At 37.8% G+C, this 19,288-nt stretch overlaps 1 protein-coding gene across 12 annotated transcripts in view; it reads left to right on the top strand.

The window, feature by feature from the left end:
• The window catches only part of STARD13 (StAR related lipid transfer domain containing 13), a 583,995-nt gene that overhangs the window by 144,797 nt on the left and 419,910 nt on the right, over positions 1-19,288 (top strand). For all 12 annotated transcript variants that reach the window (XM_017350153.3, XM_070049033.1, XM_070049030.1 and 9 more), the window contains one exon: positions 12,162-12,291. In XM_017350153.3, coding sequence (XP_017205642.2) covers positions 12,262-12,291 — 30 coding nt within the window. In that variant the 5' untranslated portion in view covers positions 12,162-12,261. The remainder of the gene's footprint in view (positions 1-12,161; positions 12,292-19,288) is intronic.

Consider the following 19,288-nt stretch of genomic DNA (forward strand, 5'->3'; position numbering starts at 1 on the left):
ATACTGTTTCTAAAGAATTTGATGTGTGTGTGCTTAGGTTCTACTATTAATAAAATTATTATTTTAAATGTTGAGGTTTTTGCCAAGCAGAGTTAGAGAGATCGAGAGATCGAGAGAGAGAGAGAGCTTCCATCCATTGGTTCACTTACCAAATGGCCACAATGGCTGGGTCTGAAGCCAGGAGCCTGGAACTCCAACTGGGTCTCCCACTTGGCTGCAGGGGCGCAAGCACTCAGGCCATCTTCTACTGCTTTCTCAGGTGCATTACCGTGGAATTAGATAGAAAGTGGGGCAGATGAGACTCCAAACTGACACTCCTATTGGATGCCAGTGTCTCAGGAAGTGGCTTAACCCTCTTCACCACAATCCTGGCCCCAATAAAATTATTTGCATGGAAAGGTACTTTTAACTTAAGGGGGGAATGATTAGCAATAACTTCTTTGCAGAACCCAAAATATATCCAGATTTATGCCTATCACAAAGGCCTTTTTTATTTTTATTCAATAAATAGTGATTGGATCCCTATTAAATTCTAAATACTGCATTAACATACTAGAGCACAAAAACAGTGAAACAGTAAGCTGCCTCAGCTATGTAAATAATCTGTCCTTTTTATTAAAAGCCATGGTCTGAACTGTTCTGAAACTGTTTTATCATCCGTAGTGTTCAAGTGTCAGATTTTATGGTATTTATTATCTTGCTGCTATTTAATAAATCCTCAAATACTTTTTGTAGCCTAAAATATAATTTACTATAATAGAATGAAATAAAATTTGACAGTTTATTTAACCTACAATAGAATTTAATAGAAAGAAACTCTAATACGAATGACACCAAGAAAATTTTGTTCCTGTACACCATTTGAACAGTGCAGCAAGGCAGTTCCTTGGAAGACTATGACAGGGTGAAATCTGAGCTTTCCTCCAGTGTATTAATAACTAGTCTGAGTTGTACAGAGATTGGAGGAAAGGGTGTCATCAGACATCCCAGGAGAGTTCTGTGTAGTATGCTGAGGGAAGCAATTTCTTCTTTCTTTAAACATGAGAACCAGAACAATTGAACGTTCATTACAAGAGCTCTCTGCCAGTCTTTCTGTTTATAGGATTTGTTCTAGTCCTTGGTGAGTTGTAGACCCCTTAAATGGAAGACATTTGGCTTCATTTTTTTGTCATGTCTACTCTCATACACACCCCTAATCTCTACTTAATTCTTTTCTTACCAATGGAGTATAGTATGTTAAGTAGTAAATATGAATTCTCAGATCCAGTAGGAGACTTGTCCTGTGATAAGAAAATTTATTTCAAAATCAAATATTCTATTTCCTGAGGTTATTTTTTATTTTATAATTTGTGTTAATCTTCCTAATCCATAGAATAAGCAAATCCGACTTAGAGTGGATAAATTTCTTACTTATTGACCATAAAATGATCCAAATTACATTTGCATTGTTCAAATTTCCTAATTTCCTCACTTTAAAAATACATATGATATAATGGCATGTGGCATTCATGGCAATACAATTTAATCATCTTGTTGACCATTGGCTTAACGGTCATATATATTAATTTTATTTACCCACACACACACAAATAAAGTATCAAATCTAAAGTCACTTTTCTGTAACCCTGCTCTATTAATGTCTCAAAACCTACCAGATGCTCTTCTTCTAGGTCATGATGATGGCTAGCTGGGTGTTAAATCCAGCTACTATAAGGAGTTCTGTAAGGAGATACTTAGTTCCTTTACAGTACAATAATTTAAGTATAGATTTTTCTGGCAGTCATCTTTTTATAAAGTGCTTAGGTGGAATTAGTACAACAAATGTGTCTTTTATTTTCTTGAATGGAGTTATTGTAGAGAAATAAGAAGAAGCCATAAATAAGGGAGCAAAGTTCCCTTTATCCCCAAAACACAAATAGTCATTGTGGGCTGGAGTACATTAACTTCAGCTTCTGTGATAAAGAACATAAGTTTTTTTATGTTCAAAATAAAGTTGAACTTAGTGAAAAACAACCAACATATTCTAAGAACTTTCTTCCCCTTTGAAGCAGGCCTTTAATTCTTATAACTGAATTTTTTCAAAATCAGAATCGTAAATTTACGTTTTTCTCTTTCAATTATCTACTGCTTTAAATTTTACTTTTAAATTACTAAAAAAAAAAGTATCCTTAATTGATTGTCTTTAATTCTCCATGGAAAACTTAAAATGCAAGGTGTCCTTTACTTGTATTAATTTGAAATTGTTATAGTTCAAAAATAATATACAATTTCTAAACTTTTAAAGCATCAATATTTCATTTAAATGAAAACTTAGATCTCAAATTTCTACATAGTGCTTTTTACAAACTTTGTTTTTGGCTGGTAAGATTTGGATTTATGTAATAAAGAAGCCCATTTTGCTTCTACTTGTATTTTGCCCACAACTTGGAAAAATCATTAATTACAAAAAGTCTGCTCTCATCAAGAAAATGGTGCGTTTTAATTTTGTTCACTTTCCATCTTTGACGTTAATGTTTTGTTTGTAATGAATAATTTGGAAGATGGATAACCACTTCTGGAATAATGCTAAAACAGGACCAGTCACTACTCTCATGGACTTTAAGTAGGCACTTAGTAATCAGAATAAAAAGAAGATAAGAACAAAGATCATTGAAATGTTTCAGAACTATTTTAAACAGTGTTTCAACAGTGTATTCTGCATTTAAAGGAACTACACAAGAAAATAAAAGGTTCTTTTCCTCCTGTATAACATTGTACATGATTACAAAATGCAAGCATAAAAATGCATGGAAATAAAGGAAAGCATGTAGTTCCAAATATCTTTCAAACAAGAATTACAAGACTAAATTAAATATTTGACAAGAAAGAAAACTTTATAAAAATGTTGAATTCCAAAGTCAACCTGCTGAATTACATTTAAAACCAGACAGAGGCATACGTTTCTCACTGTCTTACTTTTCACCATTTTCCTTGTTTTGCACAGAACATACTTCCACTCCTTAGAGGTAACTTTACACACATCAAAGCATCATCCAGTTAAGTCATGTCTCCCACTGAGCTCCAGTACCCTTCCAAAGATTTTCCACAGTTTGATACCGCAACATAATGCATTTTTTTTAAAAAAAGGCCTAGTGCTTTGTTAGATGTCTCTAGGACGTACAGTAGACATATGTTCTATTGATAATGAGCAATATGATACTGATATTAGAGAAAGTGCAACATGCACTCAATTAACAAAACAGGCTTTCATTGCCTTCCCAATATCTATTGTGATATTTTAACTCCACTTATCTCTATTTATTGATCAGAAATCAATAGTTTTTGGAAAATTCTATAGCAACATTTCTGACCACTATTCCAGTGAATATAAAGTAAGTATATTAGGCCCTTTCTTTCTAGGATCCTTGAGAATAATTACTCCTGTAATAGGAAATTCCTGATGATAAAGTAAGCAGTGGTATTTCTTAAACATGATAGCAAAGAAAGTCATGATAGCAAACACCATTTGCTAAGTGCTTATCATGTAGCTGGAGCTTTGTATATGCCTTCTGTATTAGTTCTCACAGTTAGGACTTCTGGGGAAGGCTCCAGTTAGAAGTGAGATTTGCTCAGGAGTTGGAAGGTTTGACTGACATCCAACATCAGGAAACTATAAAAAAATTTTTGGCTTAGGATCACATGATCCAACCATGTACCTCCTAGCTTATTACAAGTTATATTGGAAGGGCCGGCACTGTGGCATAGAGGGCTAAGCCTCTGCCTCCAGTGCCGGCATCCCATATGGGCACCTATTCAAGTCCCAGCTGTTCCACTTCCAATCCAGTTCTCTGCTGTGGAATGGGAAAGCAGTAGAAGATGGCCCAAGTGTCTGGGCTCCTGCACCCACATGGGAGACCCAGAAGAAGACCCTGGCTCCTGGTTTTGGATCACCCAGCTCCTGCCATTTGGCCATTTGTGGAGTGAACCAGCAGATGGAAGACCCTTCTCTCTGTCTTGCCCTTTCTCTGTAACTTTACCTCTCAAATAAATAAATAAATCATTTTTAAAAAGTTATATTGGCATACATTTGCCAGAGATAATCATTTTACTGTATAGAAATAACTTGAGAGGGTGAACAAAGAGATTTTTACTGTCATTTCTTCATGTCTCTTTAGTCGATGATTTCTTACCCACTTTTTGAATGATTTCTCAGGTAGGTCCCACAGCTTTTTAATTCTCAAATAACAGAAGAGTCTGTGGCTACTTTGGGGTATAAGAACAGTCTCATTTAAGTATTAAAAAAATCTCCATATGAGTTCATACAATTCAGTAAAAAAAAAAAAATGGGGGCAAGAGGGAGAATAGAGACTGTTCATGCAAAAAATAAATGTTTTTGGTACTCACAGTGGTGGTAATATTGGTATATTTTGAGTCTGTTGCATATGTAATGTGAAGGGAAAACAAATAATTGGGTGTTCTAGTTCTGTCATGGCTTGCATCTTTGAGAACTAAAATTTTTAGTGTAGAAGAAAGTACATACATATATACTAGATGATAAATTTTGTAAATGTTCTGTGGTCTTAAATTTGAATTGCAAGATTGGAAGTATCCATATGAACTCATAATGTATCTTGCCTGACCCCACCCCGCTGCTCACTTGCTCACTCTATCTCCATCTCTATCTTGCTTTGAAAACGCCTAGAAACAATGACCAACCCCGTGGCATTGATTATTCTTATTGCCCAGATTGTGTTCTTAAATACAATACCTCATGAAAAGAAGCCAGGGCTTGTTGGTAAAAATTCTAATTCTAGGTTTACAGAAGTTCAGGATGAGCAGCTTGTCATGCTGCAGCTGGGTAGCTATCAAGCACTACTAGGGTTTTAGGAGTCAAGTAGAAAAAGTCTCCACTGGTCATAGATAAGACAATTTGAGCTCTCGTCACAATATTGGAATGCATTAATTATATTTAAATCCATAATATTTTTAAAAATGAGAGCTGATCACTTTTGGAGGATGAAAAGCACTCAATGCATTAGCTTGAAAACTATGCTTTTTTTTTTTTTTTTTTTTTTTACTATCTGTGTAAACTGTAACAGTGGGTAACCAAATAGTAAGTAAGGGAAGGCATCTCTGTGTGAATATATATGAACTCATAAATTAAAAAGAAAAGAATTAAAATAACACTGTGTTGCAATACCTAGTGAATGAATAGAGATATTTAGCATTAGTGTCTGCTAATATAAAAAACACAATCATACATTAGAGGTTTCTTGATGGAAGCACTCAACACTGCTAATGATCTTGCCATAGAGGTTGATTGAACCCAACTCTTAACTCTTATCTGTCTTCTGTTTTTCAGTATCTAAATAAGTTGAAGTCTATTAGGTATGCAACTTGCAAAATCCACACTGGAAAACGCTTGTGTTTTTCTACAGATAAACTGTGACAAAAAATTTTTTATAGATGAAAAGAGACTTAAAATTATATATCAAAATGTTATAAAGGGAGAAGACTACACTTTAGTGTCTAAGGATGCATGTTTGAGTTATAAAGCTATGAAAAATACAAGAAACAAATTACTGTGAAAGGATAATTTTTACTTATAGGGCGAAATGGAGATTTTAGTGGATATAGAGTATGTGGGGGGATTTGCATTGAGTGGTGTTCAGTATTCACCTGTTTTTATGAATATTTTTACAACAAAAATATTTGGGAAAACATTCATTAAAAAAAAAGAGGGGGTGCAGAGGCAATGGAAAGTGATGCTCAAATTTAAAATATTGGTGGGCTGGCATTGTGGCGTAGTGGATAAAGCTGTGGGCATCCTATATGGGCAATGATTTTAGTCCTGGCTGTTCCGCTTCCAATCCAGCTCCCTGCTAATGGCCTGGGAGAGCAGCAGAAGGTAGCCCAAGTACTTGAACGCCTGCACCCATGTGGGAAAACTGGAAGGAACTCCAGGCTCCTGGCTTTGGCTTGGCCCAGACCTGGCTGTTGTGGCATTTGGAGAGTGAACAAGTGGATGAAAGATTCTCTCTCTCTCCCTCCCTCCCTCTCTTTCTGTGACTTTTCCAAATAAATAAATCTTTAAAATTAAAATACTGGGATATTGATGACTGTTAATGCATGTCTAAAACTCTTTGATACTTATATTGGATGCCTGTAACTTCCTTGTAACATTCTCAGTTGCAAAATAAGGCAATACAAAAATAAATGGAAGGGGGCAATTGGTATAGTGATTAAGACACTGCTTGGGATGCCCGCATAACATATTGTAGTGCCTCAGTTTGACTCCAGCTCTGCTCTTGAATATGGCTTTCTATTAATGTGTACTCTGGAAGGCAGTGGTGATGGCTTAAGTTCTTGGGTCCCTGCCATCCACCTGGGAAATCTGGGTTGAGCTCTGGAATCCTGGCCTCAACCTGACTCAACCATGGCTATTGCAGGCATTTGGGGTGTGAGTCAGTGGATAGATCTTTATCTGTCTCTCTCCCTTTCAAATAAATAAGAATTTGGGGCCGGCACCATGGTGCAGTAGGTTAATCCTCTGCCTGCGGTGCCGGCATCTCATGTGGGCACCAGTTCTAGTCCTGGCTGCTCCTATTCCAATCCAGCTCTCTGCTATGGCCTGGGAAGGCAGTGAAGGATGGCCCAAGTGCTTGGACCCCTGCACCCACATGTAAAACCAGGAAGAAGCACCTGGCTCCTGGCTTCGGATCAGCATAGCTCCTCTGGCTGTTGCAGCCGTTAGGGGAGTGAACCAACGGACAGAAGACCTTTCTCTCTGTCTCTCCTTCTCACTGTCTGTAACTCTACCTCTTAAATAAATAAATAAATAAAATCTTACAAAAAAACCCAAATAACTAAGAATTTTAAAAAATATGCTTGGTTCCTATTACTACAGCAAAATGTCAAATTCGTTGATGTGTGGCTTCTTCCCTGAGGGCCCTCATCACCTTTCATACACCATTTGCTGCCATTGCTCTGTTGGCAGCATCAGATAGAGTGAGATAAAAACTCTCAACTGTTCTTTGGACAAGCTATGTTCTTTTTGTGCTTTCATGCCTCTAGGATTTACTTGTTCTGGAAATATTACTATTCTTCCTTCTAAACCCAGTTTAAAGGTTACCTTTTGTATGAATTCTTTCTTTTCCCTTAGGCAGAATAATTTTCTCTCTTGTCTAATTTTTATCATTTAGTACATATATTGGCTTACATCCTTGTAATATTATCTCTCTACATTGCCCTTTCTCCCAAGATTAGGAATTTTCAAGAAAATACGTGTGATTTATTTTTGTTTTCCTGGCACTTGAACAATGCTTGGCAATAAATGGGTGAATGAATGGGAAGAGAGGAATTGAGAGGATGGAAAGATACACTTTGCCTAGGGAAGCCACTGGGTACAGGGGAAAGATGTGGATACCTGCATCAACTATGTGCAAATGAAAACTAAATGTGTGAGACTACAGTAAGTGTCTTAAATAGCATGGGATATACTCATGATGATTCTGTTTTCTCACAGTTTTATTTCATTTTTTTTTCTCTGTCCCTCTTTAGTGCACCACATTGTGGAATTTGGAAGAGAAATTTGGTTTTTCAGTCAGTGTTTTGTTTTATTTTCCCATACTTGAGCCATCAGAAAGGGTGTAATCATCACACTCGGAGTAAATAACACAATTAAATCTCTGGCTTTCTGAAGTTCTGGAAATATCTTGAATAAAATACAGACCAAAAAAAAAAAAAGAAAAAGAAAGAAAACAAGTAGTAATACATAACATTCTATGAGTAGGTCCTAATAATATCCCTATTTTAACCCAACAAAATGGCAGAGATCTTGAGAGGACAAGTAACTTGCCAAATTCACACAGACAGTAGGCAGCAAAATTACAATATGAGTTTAGGCAGCAGCCTGCTTTAACTACACTAAATACAAGCACTAAATAAATGGTAATTATTATGAGAGAGAAAAAGAATTTTGTATCCAGCAATAAAAAATATGAAAAACTGGAGGAACTCAGTTTTTCTGACCTGGAATCAAGTAATGTCTGTCTTTGTGATTTAGCAGGATAAGTAGATCAGTCTCAATTATAAGAAGAACTGAACTGAGATTCAAAGATGAATACAATGCAAATTATTATAGCTCTGCTCAGGCAAACTTTCACATGTACTTAAATTTCTTCCCATTTTTGATGTTCTCTAAGGGTTAATTATATAAATTTTTTTGATGTACAGAACAAATCTACACATGAAAAATAAATGGTAATGACAGATTTCAGTCTATGTTAAATTCTGACCTTCAGCTCACTTCACTTATATTTGGAGTGCAAAACAAATGCTATATGATTTTTGGCTATTGGGTGTTAATGGTCAGTTACCTATTACTAACATCCTAAATACTTAAAATATGGATATTTCTTTATAAAAGCCACACTTCCCTCTAGAAAATTAACTGTAATGCTCTTCAATTTCAAAATTTGTTAATTTGTAAATTTTTTTCTTTGTAAATGAGGAAACATAAGTGTTCCACTGTGATTTTACTCATATTTTACATATGAATATGAATTAAAAGTTGTGACCACTTTAGAAATGTATTTTTTTATAAAAGGGGAGTGAGTATCTGTATTCTCATTTTTCTTTCTTTTACTCTGAAAAAAGTAGAATGAGTAAAGCAATTTGCTGTTTATCTCCCCAGATTTGGAGAGTCAACAAGGCATTACTAATTATTCAGTACTTTCACTTAAATGTAAATATTTTGTCTTGGGAATTTTTTCCCGAAGATTTCTTTATATGTAATTAGGGAAAAGATTGTTGACTTTCTGCAATTTATAATTGATTTTCTGTCATGGCTTGGTTGTTTATGGCAGAAAATAATGATATTTATTACATCAGTGAAGTTTAATATTAATAGGGATAATACTTATAGCAAATTTGGAAAATGAATATAATGATAGCATTAAAATATTTTTGTTTTTGTTTTGGTCAGAGAGCCAAATGAAGAAACAAATAAAGAAGCATTCTTGAAAGGAAACAATGGATAAGACCCAAAATATAAGGCTTCCAATATTTGTAAAATCAGATTATTTCCCACTCTCAAATAGGAGTGAAAATTCTTGTTGAATTATTTACAGTGCAAAGACATTAAATTAAGCTCTTCCAACTATATTTTAAAAATAATCTAATTGTTAAAGAGGCTAAACTATAAGGAAAAAATTTTTTACCAAGGAACAAAACCTAGTAAAATAGTTTTCCAGCTATGTCACTTTATTCCCAAAGAAGAAAACAGTTCTCTGTCTTTTGACTGCTGGGGCTGGATTCTCATTTGTATAGGTGCTGAAGAAATGCTTCAAACTATTGCTATTATTTAGAACTCACAGAACGTGATCCTGAGAACACCCAGAAGTACAGCAAGCATTCTCTTGATGATCTCTATCTTTACAGATTCATTATTCTTTTACCCAATTACCTGTCATGTACTAACATAAGAATAGCTATCATTAATTCACCACTTATTTATGTGCTAGACACTTTATAGAGTGTTTTACATGGATAAAGTCCATACAATCCAGGGAATACAAAGCATTTTCCATCCAGTTTTACAGTTGAGACAAGTGAGGTTCAAAGAGGTGAAGTCATTTGTTTATGGTCACACAGATAACCGAATACTCCAGGCTTGGCTTTCTTTTTTATGTATATACAAAAATCTTTTTTTAAGATTTATTTATTTATTTGAAAGGCAGAGTTACAGAGAGGCAGAGACAGAGAGAGAGACATACAGAAAGGTCTTCTATCCGCTGGTTCACTTCCCAGATGGCCTCAACAGCCAGAGCTATGCTGATTCGAAGCCAGGAGCCAGGAGCTTCCTCCAGGTCTCCCAAATGGGTGCAGGAGTCCAAGGACTTGGGCCATCTTCTACTGCTTTCCTAGACCATAGCAGAGAGGTGGGTTAGAGGTGGAGCAGCTTGAACTCGAACCAGTGCCCAAGTAGGATGCCGGCACTGCAGGCGGTGGCTTTACCTGCTATACCACCACGCTGGCTCCAGACTTGGCAATCTTAACCACTCTTTGTTCCCTTGGTATATAACTGTTTTTGTATGTTTCCTGCCACTATAACAGAATATCACAGGCTGGGTAATTTATAGACAATCGAAATTGTTTTGTTTACAATTCTGGAGGTTAGGAAATCTGGTGAGGGCCTTCTTGCTATGTCATCCCATGGTGGAAGGCAGAAGGCACAAGAGCATATTCAACAAAAGAGCAAGTGGGGGCTGCTTTTGTAACAAGCCCATTCCCATAAGAACAACATTAATATATTCAGAGATGTCATGAACTAATCACTTCTTGAAAGTCCTGCCTCTGAATAGTGTCACAGTGGCAATTAAGTTTCAGTGTGAGCCTTGAGAATATGTAACATCATAGTGGTAACAGTAAAAGTTATAAAAGTTAGGCTTTTCAACCAACAACATGAATAAAATTAACAAGAAGAGGGATATAATATCAAACATGACTTTAAAATTACAGGAGTCTGAGGAGCAGACATTTAGCCTAGCTGTTTGGATGCCTGCCACCCACATCAGAGTTCCTGGGTTCCATTTTTTTATTTGCCTCCTAACTACAGCTTCCTAAATCAGCATGTGAGTTCCTGCCACTTCCATGACAGATCTAGATTGAGTTCCTAGCTCCTGGCTTGGGCCTTGGCCCAGTTCCAGGTGTTATAGGCATTTGGGGAGTGAACCAGCAGATGGGAGTACTATGTCTCTCATCATATTTAATACTTTTCCCTACAGGAGTCATAGAAATATCATTTCTAAGTAGTATAATTAAAGATTCTGCTCACAAGTGGGTATTTGGGACAGCAATTAAGATATTGCTCAGGACACATGTGTCCCATCTGAAGTGTCTGGGTTTGAGTCCCAGTTCCACTTCCAATTCCACCTTCCTGATAATGTGCACCCTGGGAGACAAAAACTGATAATCCAAGAAGTTCTAGGCTCCTAGCTTTGTTAGAGGCCTTTTGATGAGTGAGCCAATGGATGAAACATTGTTGTGAGGGATAAGGTCAAAAGATTTATAATGTTGTGACTACAGTCACTAATATACTATACACCTGAAAATTGTTAAGAAACATTTTTTTTTGACAGGCAGAGTGGACAGTGAGAGAGACAAAGGTCTTCCTTTGCTGTTGGTTCACCCTCCAATGGCCGCCGCGGCCAGCATGCCACGCTGATCCAATGGCAGGAGCCAGGTACTTATCCTGGTCTCCCATGGGGTGCAGGGCCCAAGCACTTGAGCCATCCTCCACTGTACTCCCTGGCCACAGCAGAGAGCTTGCCTGGAAGAGGGGCAACCGGGATAGAATCCGGTGCCCCGACTGGGACTAGAACCCGGTGTGCCGGCGCCGCAAAGTGGAGGATTAGCCTAGTGAGCAGCGGCGCCAGCCAAGAAACATTTTAAGTGTCACCACAAAACACTGAGTATATGAGGTAATACATATATTAATTTATTTGAGAGCATCACATACATCAAAGTATAAATAATATTTAGCTATTAAATTTTTAAAATAATGAATATAACTACACAAAGCACCCATGATCTTGCTTCTTAAAAAGTTTTATAATATACCAAAATAATAATACAGCTTTCCTTGATAGGTTAAAATTGCTTTTAGTGGGACCGGCAATGTGGCACAGTAGGTTAAGCCACTGCCTGCAATGTACCAAGGAGCTCTGGATACTCCACTTCAAATTCAGCTCCTTGCTGATGCATCTGGGAAAGCAGTGGACTGCCACCCATTTGGGAGAATCAAACAGCATTCCAGTTTCCTGGCATTTGCTTGGTCCAATCTGGGCCATTGTGGCCATTTGGGCAGTGAACCAGCGTATGAAAGATTCTGTCTCCCCCCCTCTCTCTAACTCTGCCATCCAAATGAATAATAAATTAAAAAATAAATTACATTTAGTTTATAAACTTACATCAACAATAAGTTCTTGGGCTTTATTAGGGATGATCTCACTGAGAATAAATGTTTCTTGAAAAAAATGAATATTTAAGACTATTCTTACTTTTTATACTAGTTTCCAAACCACTGTGGCTTTAAAAGAAAATTTTTATTGATACGACACTAATTGATTTACTTGATGAACTATTCTTTGTATTTAGAAAAAAACCTTTTTTTCCTATAGGATTCTATAAACCAAGAAAGAAAAAAAAAAAGTCATCAGAAGAAACGAATCTAAAAATAAAGCTGGAAGCATCCAGAATCTTGATGGTGTACCAAACCAAATGTCAACTGGAACACGACCAAAAACCGAAGTGAGTAACTTTATTATAGAAAACCCAGATGTGGATCATGTCCCCCACCCCCACATGGTGCTGTTCACTAAGGTAGAGACAGTACCATATATTTACTCATTCTCTACTGTTCTTGTTTTGTTTTGTTTTAGGGTAAACATGTGGTCTAGTGGTTAATACACCTCATCCTACATTGGACTGCCTGTGTTTGTGTTTCATCTCTGGTTCCCAATACCAGATTCCTGATAATGCAGACTCTGGGAGAAAGCAGTATGGTTCAGGAGTTAGGTTCCTGCCATCTATGTTTTGAGGCCCAAATTGAGTTGCAGGCTTTTCATTCAGCTTGGTCTGACTTCAGCCTGCCCCAATCCCAGCCATTGTAGGCATATGGGAGTGAACCAACAGATGGGAGCTCCCTCTGTACATGTCTTTCTCACTCTGTATCTCTCACATTAAAAAATATAAATAAATAAGCCGGCGCCACGGTTCACTAGGCTAATCCTCCGCCTTGTGGCGCCGGCACACCGGGTTCTAGTCCCGGTCGGGGCGCCGGATTCTGTCCCAGTTGCCCCTCTTCCAGGCAAGCTCTCTGCTGTGGCCAGGGAGTGCAGTGGAGGATGGCCCAGGTGCTTGGGCCCTGCACCCCATGGGAGACCAGGAGAAGCACCTGGCTCCTACCATCGGATCAGCGCGGTGCGCCGGCCGCAGCGTGCCAGCCATGGCGGCCACTGGAGGGTGAACCAATGGCAAAGGAAGACCTTTCTCTCTGTCTCTCTCTCTCACTGTCCACTCTGCCTGTCAACTTTTATTTATTTACATTTTTTTTGACATTGAGGGGTGATTTTTTACTACAACATGAAATTTTTAATGAAAACATATGGTTGTTAATATTTATCAAATTGGAAAAATGTTTTTCTGTTAAAGTACGCGGGTAGACCATTGTGGTGGGTAGCAGCATAGCAGTGAATTGTATGTGTTTCATTAACTTCTCCATTGTTAGTGAAAATGTGTGCTGCAGTTGCAAATTTCCTTGAACTAATATTATAAAAGTCATCCTTTAGGCATATTCTTTTTCCCCATTCATGGGTAAAGAAAAGAAACATAAGATTGGGGAATGCATCTGTAAGACATCAGCTACTAATATTAGTACACTTTGTTTAAGCAGTTGCCTTTGTTCCACCAAGCTAAATAAGACCCAGAGATTTTTGTTGTTGCTGCATTTTTAGTTATATTAAAACAAAGGGGGAAATTTTGCAACTTTTAATCACAGTTACAACTTTTTTCTTCAAAATCTGAATCTTTCATTGTTTTCTTTTTTTGATTTTCTTTAAATGAATCTTTGAGTAAATCTTCAATAAATCCTGGCCACTGTTGGATATTGATGGATGTTAAGTAGTAATTTGCAAGGTATTACACAGTTCTTGATTTTTTGAGGATGTTCTGGCTTTGTGATACAAAAAATAGATAAAAGTAACAATGTTGTAAGTATGAAGGAGAAACATTATGTATCCTCAGAGAGGAAATAGGAGAAGCTTTCTAAATTACCTGAAAAGGTATTAAGAGATGACTTAACAGGTAATGGGTATGATTAAGAGAAACCAATCAGTCTAAGACAGTTGGTTGCCCAGCAAGATCATTCACAGAGAAATGTAGCCACAACCGAACTGCAGCCTGACTGAGAAGGTAAGGGAATGAAAACCAGTCTCTCTCATCTTCCTACCTCCTCAACACTTCATTGAGAAATTATCAGGGAAGGGCACTCAATTCCTGCATTGTTTGACAGCTGTGCCCTGCAGAGGAGCCTAGTAGAGAAGAGCAGAGTAGTTTCAGATGGTCTAATAGAAAACACCCAGCCCACTTTAAAAATAGCTTAATTAGCAATTATTTTCTAATATGTGTCATGTTCTAGGCATGTTGCTAAACCTTCATACACATTGCCTATTTTTTTTTCAGATTTATTTATTTATTGAAAGAGTTACAGAAGAGGGAGAGAGGGAGGGGGAAGGGGATGGAAGAGGGAGAGGAAGAAAGAGATCTTCCATTTGCTTGTTCACTCCCCAAAAAGCTGCAAGGTCCAGGGCTAGGTCAGGCCGAAGCCTGGGCCGTGAGCTTCTTCTGAATCTACCACATGGGTACAAGGGCCCAAGTACTTGAGCCATTTCCACTGCTTTCCAAGGTGCATTAGCAGGGAGCTGAATTGGAAGTGTAACAGTCGGGACAAGAGCCAACATCTATATGGGTGCAGAGGGCAGCTTAATCTAGTATGCTACAACACCAGCCCCTACATTGCCTATTTTATCCATTCACCAACCTCACATTTGGGCTGCAAGACATTACCTTCATTTTCTAGAAAAGAAAACTGTTGTTTACACAACATGGTGAAGTTAGTGGGATTGATATTAATGTTCTCCTTATTTAGCAGATGGGAAAACCAAGGCCTGAGAAAGGCAAGGGAATTTTCCAAAGTGGCTAAACTGGCACCTGAGTCTGGGCATGCTCTCTCTCCTGCCACTGTACCAGCATGCAAGGCTTGGAGAACTTTCCTGACACCTGGCAACAAATAATGCCCATTACTAAATGAAAGGAGCCAATCTGAAACAACTACATATTGTATGATTCCAATTATATGATGTGCTAGAAAGGATAAAAATGAAGACAGAGTAAAAATCAGTGCGGTTGGGTAGAGAGAAAGACGCACAAGCAGAACACAGGGAGTGGAGAAGGATTTAGGGCTGTACAAACTACACAGTGTGACAATGCAATGAAGGCCACATGTCATTTCACATTTGTCAAACCCATAGGCTGTACAACACCAAGAGTGAAGCTTATTGTAACTTTGGACTTTAGGTGATTATGATGTGTCAGTGAAGGTTCATTGGTTGTAACCAAGGACCACTGAGGAGGGTGATGTTAAGGCTGTGCAGGTGTAGGGGTGGAGACATAAGGAAAATCTCTGTGCCTTCCTCTTGATTCTGTTATGAAACTAAAACTACTGTAAAAAGTAGAGTGTTTCTCAATTTAATATTTTATGATTTTTAAGATAACTTTTTAAATTTTCATTATAGTCAAAGGCTTCATGGCTCTACTTAAAAGAGTTCAACAAATAAACAGTTAAAGGTGATAGTCCAGCTGGAAAATAGGCAAGAGTTATAAATAATATAAACAAGTGAAAAGAGGTTCAACTTCACACATAAATTTTAAAGTAGTCACAAAGTCATTAAAACTATAGTAGTATATAATTCCTATCAGTTTGTTTGGCAAAGATTTAAAACATTTGACAAAACTAATATACACAGACATTTCTTTGTTTTTTAAATAAAAAGAAAAGTCCTCCAAAATTCAAAAATATGGTACATAGTTGTTATATATACTATGGTCTACATTTTCATTTTTTTGTAAAGGAGGACTGAGAGATCAAAGTTTTATACACAAAGCTTCCTCCTTGGAGTATTCCTCAGTCTAAGAAGAAAGTATATATTACAGAGCGATTGATTTTTCTTTTTAACAGTGAGCATTAAAAAGGAGGAAGCCATTATCTTTAGTGTGATACTATATAGTTCATTGCTTATTGCCTCTTAAGGAAATGTACTTTATTAAAGAGGCTTTTGGGACCTGTCTTAGCCACTTTTGTAATAGTATTTCTTTTTTCATTCTGTTCCTTTGTTTTTATAATAAGTTCTTAATTATCCTTGGGCAGATCATTTATTTCCAAATTAGTTCATTCAGGATAGGAACAGGAAAACTTTATAAATTATTCTGTATGAAGAATATTTAATGTTCTAGCCATTCACAAAATCATAATTTGAATCCTCTTAATTCTTAGTGACTAGAAATTGGAAAGGAGCTATACAAAGAGACTAAAAATTCATGGAGAAAGGATTAAAAGATCAGTTTATTTTGGTGGCAAAAAAATCTTGAGATTCAAGTATATGAGAGAGTCTTCAAAAAGTTCATGAAAATGTATATTATGAGAACCTATGTGAGGATTTCAACAGATTTTTGCACTGCAGAAACTTTGAATTCCATTTTCTACAAATTTTTGGAAATATTCAGATGTTAATGCTGAGATCTATGTAGCCTCAGGGAAGCTTTTTCCTGATGCCTGTTTTCATCTCCATTATACGTCATGGACATTCCTTCTGAAATGTCCCCTGTGGGCAGGCAGACACCAGCAAGGGTCCCAGGGGAACTCTCTGATGCTGTTCTACCAGTGAATCTTTAGCCAGACAGGCAACGGATTCTGAAAGATTTCCGTGCTGTTCTCCTATGCTAGGGAATCACTTCTAAAGCATAGGCTTACCTCTAGTTCCTTTGACTGTCAAGAACTAAGAGGTTCCATAATACAGAAAGATTGCCATTGGCTAAATTTTGTCCTTTTAATAGAAAATTTACAAAATTTGGAATATGGACTCCTCAAGTATATTCCTCTCAGATATCACTTCTCTGGGGACAAAATGAGGCATGATGACTGTTGATGGTGGTGGCCACCAGACATAAGACCCAGGAACAGATCAGATTGGGCTTCAACACACTGACCAAATAAAGGAGCTAAATAGCTCAGTCCAGAAGTTAGGTCACAGCTGCCATGTACAAAAGGTACATACTACACAAGGATAATCTTTTCTTTTAGTAATTTATTTGAGAGATGGAGAGAGAGAGAGGCAGGAAGAGAGAGAGAGAAAGAGAGAGAGAGAGAGGCAGAGAGAGGAAAAATCTCATGTGCATGTTCACTTCCCAGATGCCCTGGCTGAGGCTTGTCCAAAGACAGGAGCTCAATCCAAATCTCCCACATGGGTTGCAGGAGCCCAGTTACTTGTGCCGTCACCACTGCCTTCCAGAATATGAATTGACAGGAAGCTGGAGATGGGAGCTGGAGCTGAATCCTGAACTCAAGACACTCCGGTGTGGCCATCTTAACCTCTGACTTAACTGCTAGACCAAATACCTACCTCAATCTTTAAAATGATTGATCTAAGCATTTATCTGTTCTATTGAAAATCATTCCTTGTTTTTCATTGTTTTTGGTAGAAAATCAAATTTCCATGTAGATTAGACAAAGCCAGGCCTACTTCTTCAGTCTCTCCTTTCTTCTCCTTTCTGACTTTAACACAATGCTCTAACATCAAACTACCATTGGACTTTAAATCCTTTCTCACATTCCTTGTATTTGCATCAGCTGCTCCTTAACCTGGAATTACCTATCTTCTTCACACTGATTTACTTCACCAGGTTTTCAACTCTATTGGAGGGCCTGGTCCTCTTTTAACATTTATGCCTGTGTTGTTTATTTTTCTACTTTACTTTCATTAAAACAATTTAAGGTACAGACTGTGCCATTTATTTCTGTAACCTCAGTGCTTAGCAAAGTGTCTAGAAATAGTAGGCAGTCATGAAATATTTGAAACTAGTATGTTCTAGTCATTTCAGCCAGTAGGAGCCCCCTTCTGCTGTGAGCTAGTGAAAGGAGTCACTACTTAGGCATATGTGACCTAAAATTTTGGCAAGATTTTACTGCTGGAAAGAAAATGGATACACATTCACACTACAAAAAGTTAATGGGCTTCAGAATGTCAAGTTTTGAAGAGGAGAGTAGGTGTTTAGCCTGGCAGTTACAATGCCAATTAAAACACCTGTGTTCCACATCAGAGTTTGGGTTTGAGTCCTAGCTTCACTTCCAATTCCAGTTTCCTGTTAATGTAGACCCTGGAAAGTAGAAGTGAAGGCTCAAATGATTCCTGGTATCCACATGGCATTGCAGCTTGTCCTGCAAAGCCACACTGTCGAGGAGAGGAGGGCAACAGTGTCCTTTTTACAAGGAGCACCGGGGACAAGTTTTGGCGAACATGTCCGACTTTATTCCGACTTTATTCACAGCCACAAACACTTTTAAAGGGCAGGGGAAAGGGGTGTAACTAACTCAGGGGAAATATAGGACAGAACCAACACTGGCGCCAATATGCCTCTCCAATCATCTTGAAGGTAGCTTTCCAGCTGGGCCTGGGCCACACCCGGGAGCAGTTTACCTGATTGGCAGAGGTCAGGGGTGGGGAGAAATGTACCTGGGGCTTCTGCTGCCTGCCAGCAGTCAGGCTAACTGCTAGGGTCACCCACATGGTATAGCTGAGTAGATTTCCTGGCTTTCAGCTTTGGCTCAGACTCATCCCCAGTCATTGAAGGCATCTGGGGAGAGAATCAAATGTGTGTGTGTGTATGTGTGTCCATGTCCATGTGTCTATCTCTCTGCCTCTCAGATAGACACATCAATTTTATCTTAAAAAGGGAAGAAGAATTGAAGAGCTAACTGGGACAAAGACTTTCTGCCTAGTCAAAATTCCTAGTAGAATTTTTCCACCTAGGTCAGACTTCCAGTCACTCCCTTTTTTGAGTGTATGAGAGGAACAGGGTTTAGGTAGCATGTTACCCTTCAATGCTACCTTCATTGCTTCCAAATATTCTTTTATCCCTTGACACCCAAGAAATAAGAAAAATAGTCGCACCAAGGACATCTCTTTACCCTACAAGATTTCTAAACTTTTCACTAGAAATTATAAAAAATAGTAATGAGCAAAAGGGCTCCATGTGATATCCTCTTATATTTTTAAATTTTTCACCAGTGTTGGATAGAGATGACAGATAGTTGATGAGTCTTGAGTAGTGTTCAATGTATACTTAAAGGGCCACCTATGTTCAGTGAATTTCCTGGAATCTAGTTAGAAAAGCTGAGGAGGAATTAAGCAATATCTGTGAGTTTTACAAGAATTTGGATGGAACAGAGTCTAGAAAGTTGGCAGATGAATCTGTAGCTTTGCTATAGGAGAGGTAGCAAAAGAAGTAGGGGAGAGAAAGGCCTTGGGTGGTGATGCTGGGAGGAGAGTAAGTGGGCTTTTGCTACTTCTTCCCTGCCAGGATTTCCAGCATGACCATCACATGGGTCTCTGCATGGAATCCACAAGAGGGAATGTTCAAAGGATTTGTGTGTTGTCAAAAGGAAGAGAAATCTATGTGAAACACAGCCTCA

This window comes from Oryctolagus cuniculus, chromosome 9, assembly GCF_964237555.1.
Source record: "Oryctolagus cuniculus chromosome 9, mOryCun1.1, whole genome shotgun sequence".
In the NCBI taxonomy this organism is placed as follows: domain Eukaryota; kingdom Metazoa; phylum Chordata; class Mammalia; order Lagomorpha; family Leporidae; genus Oryctolagus; species Oryctolagus cuniculus.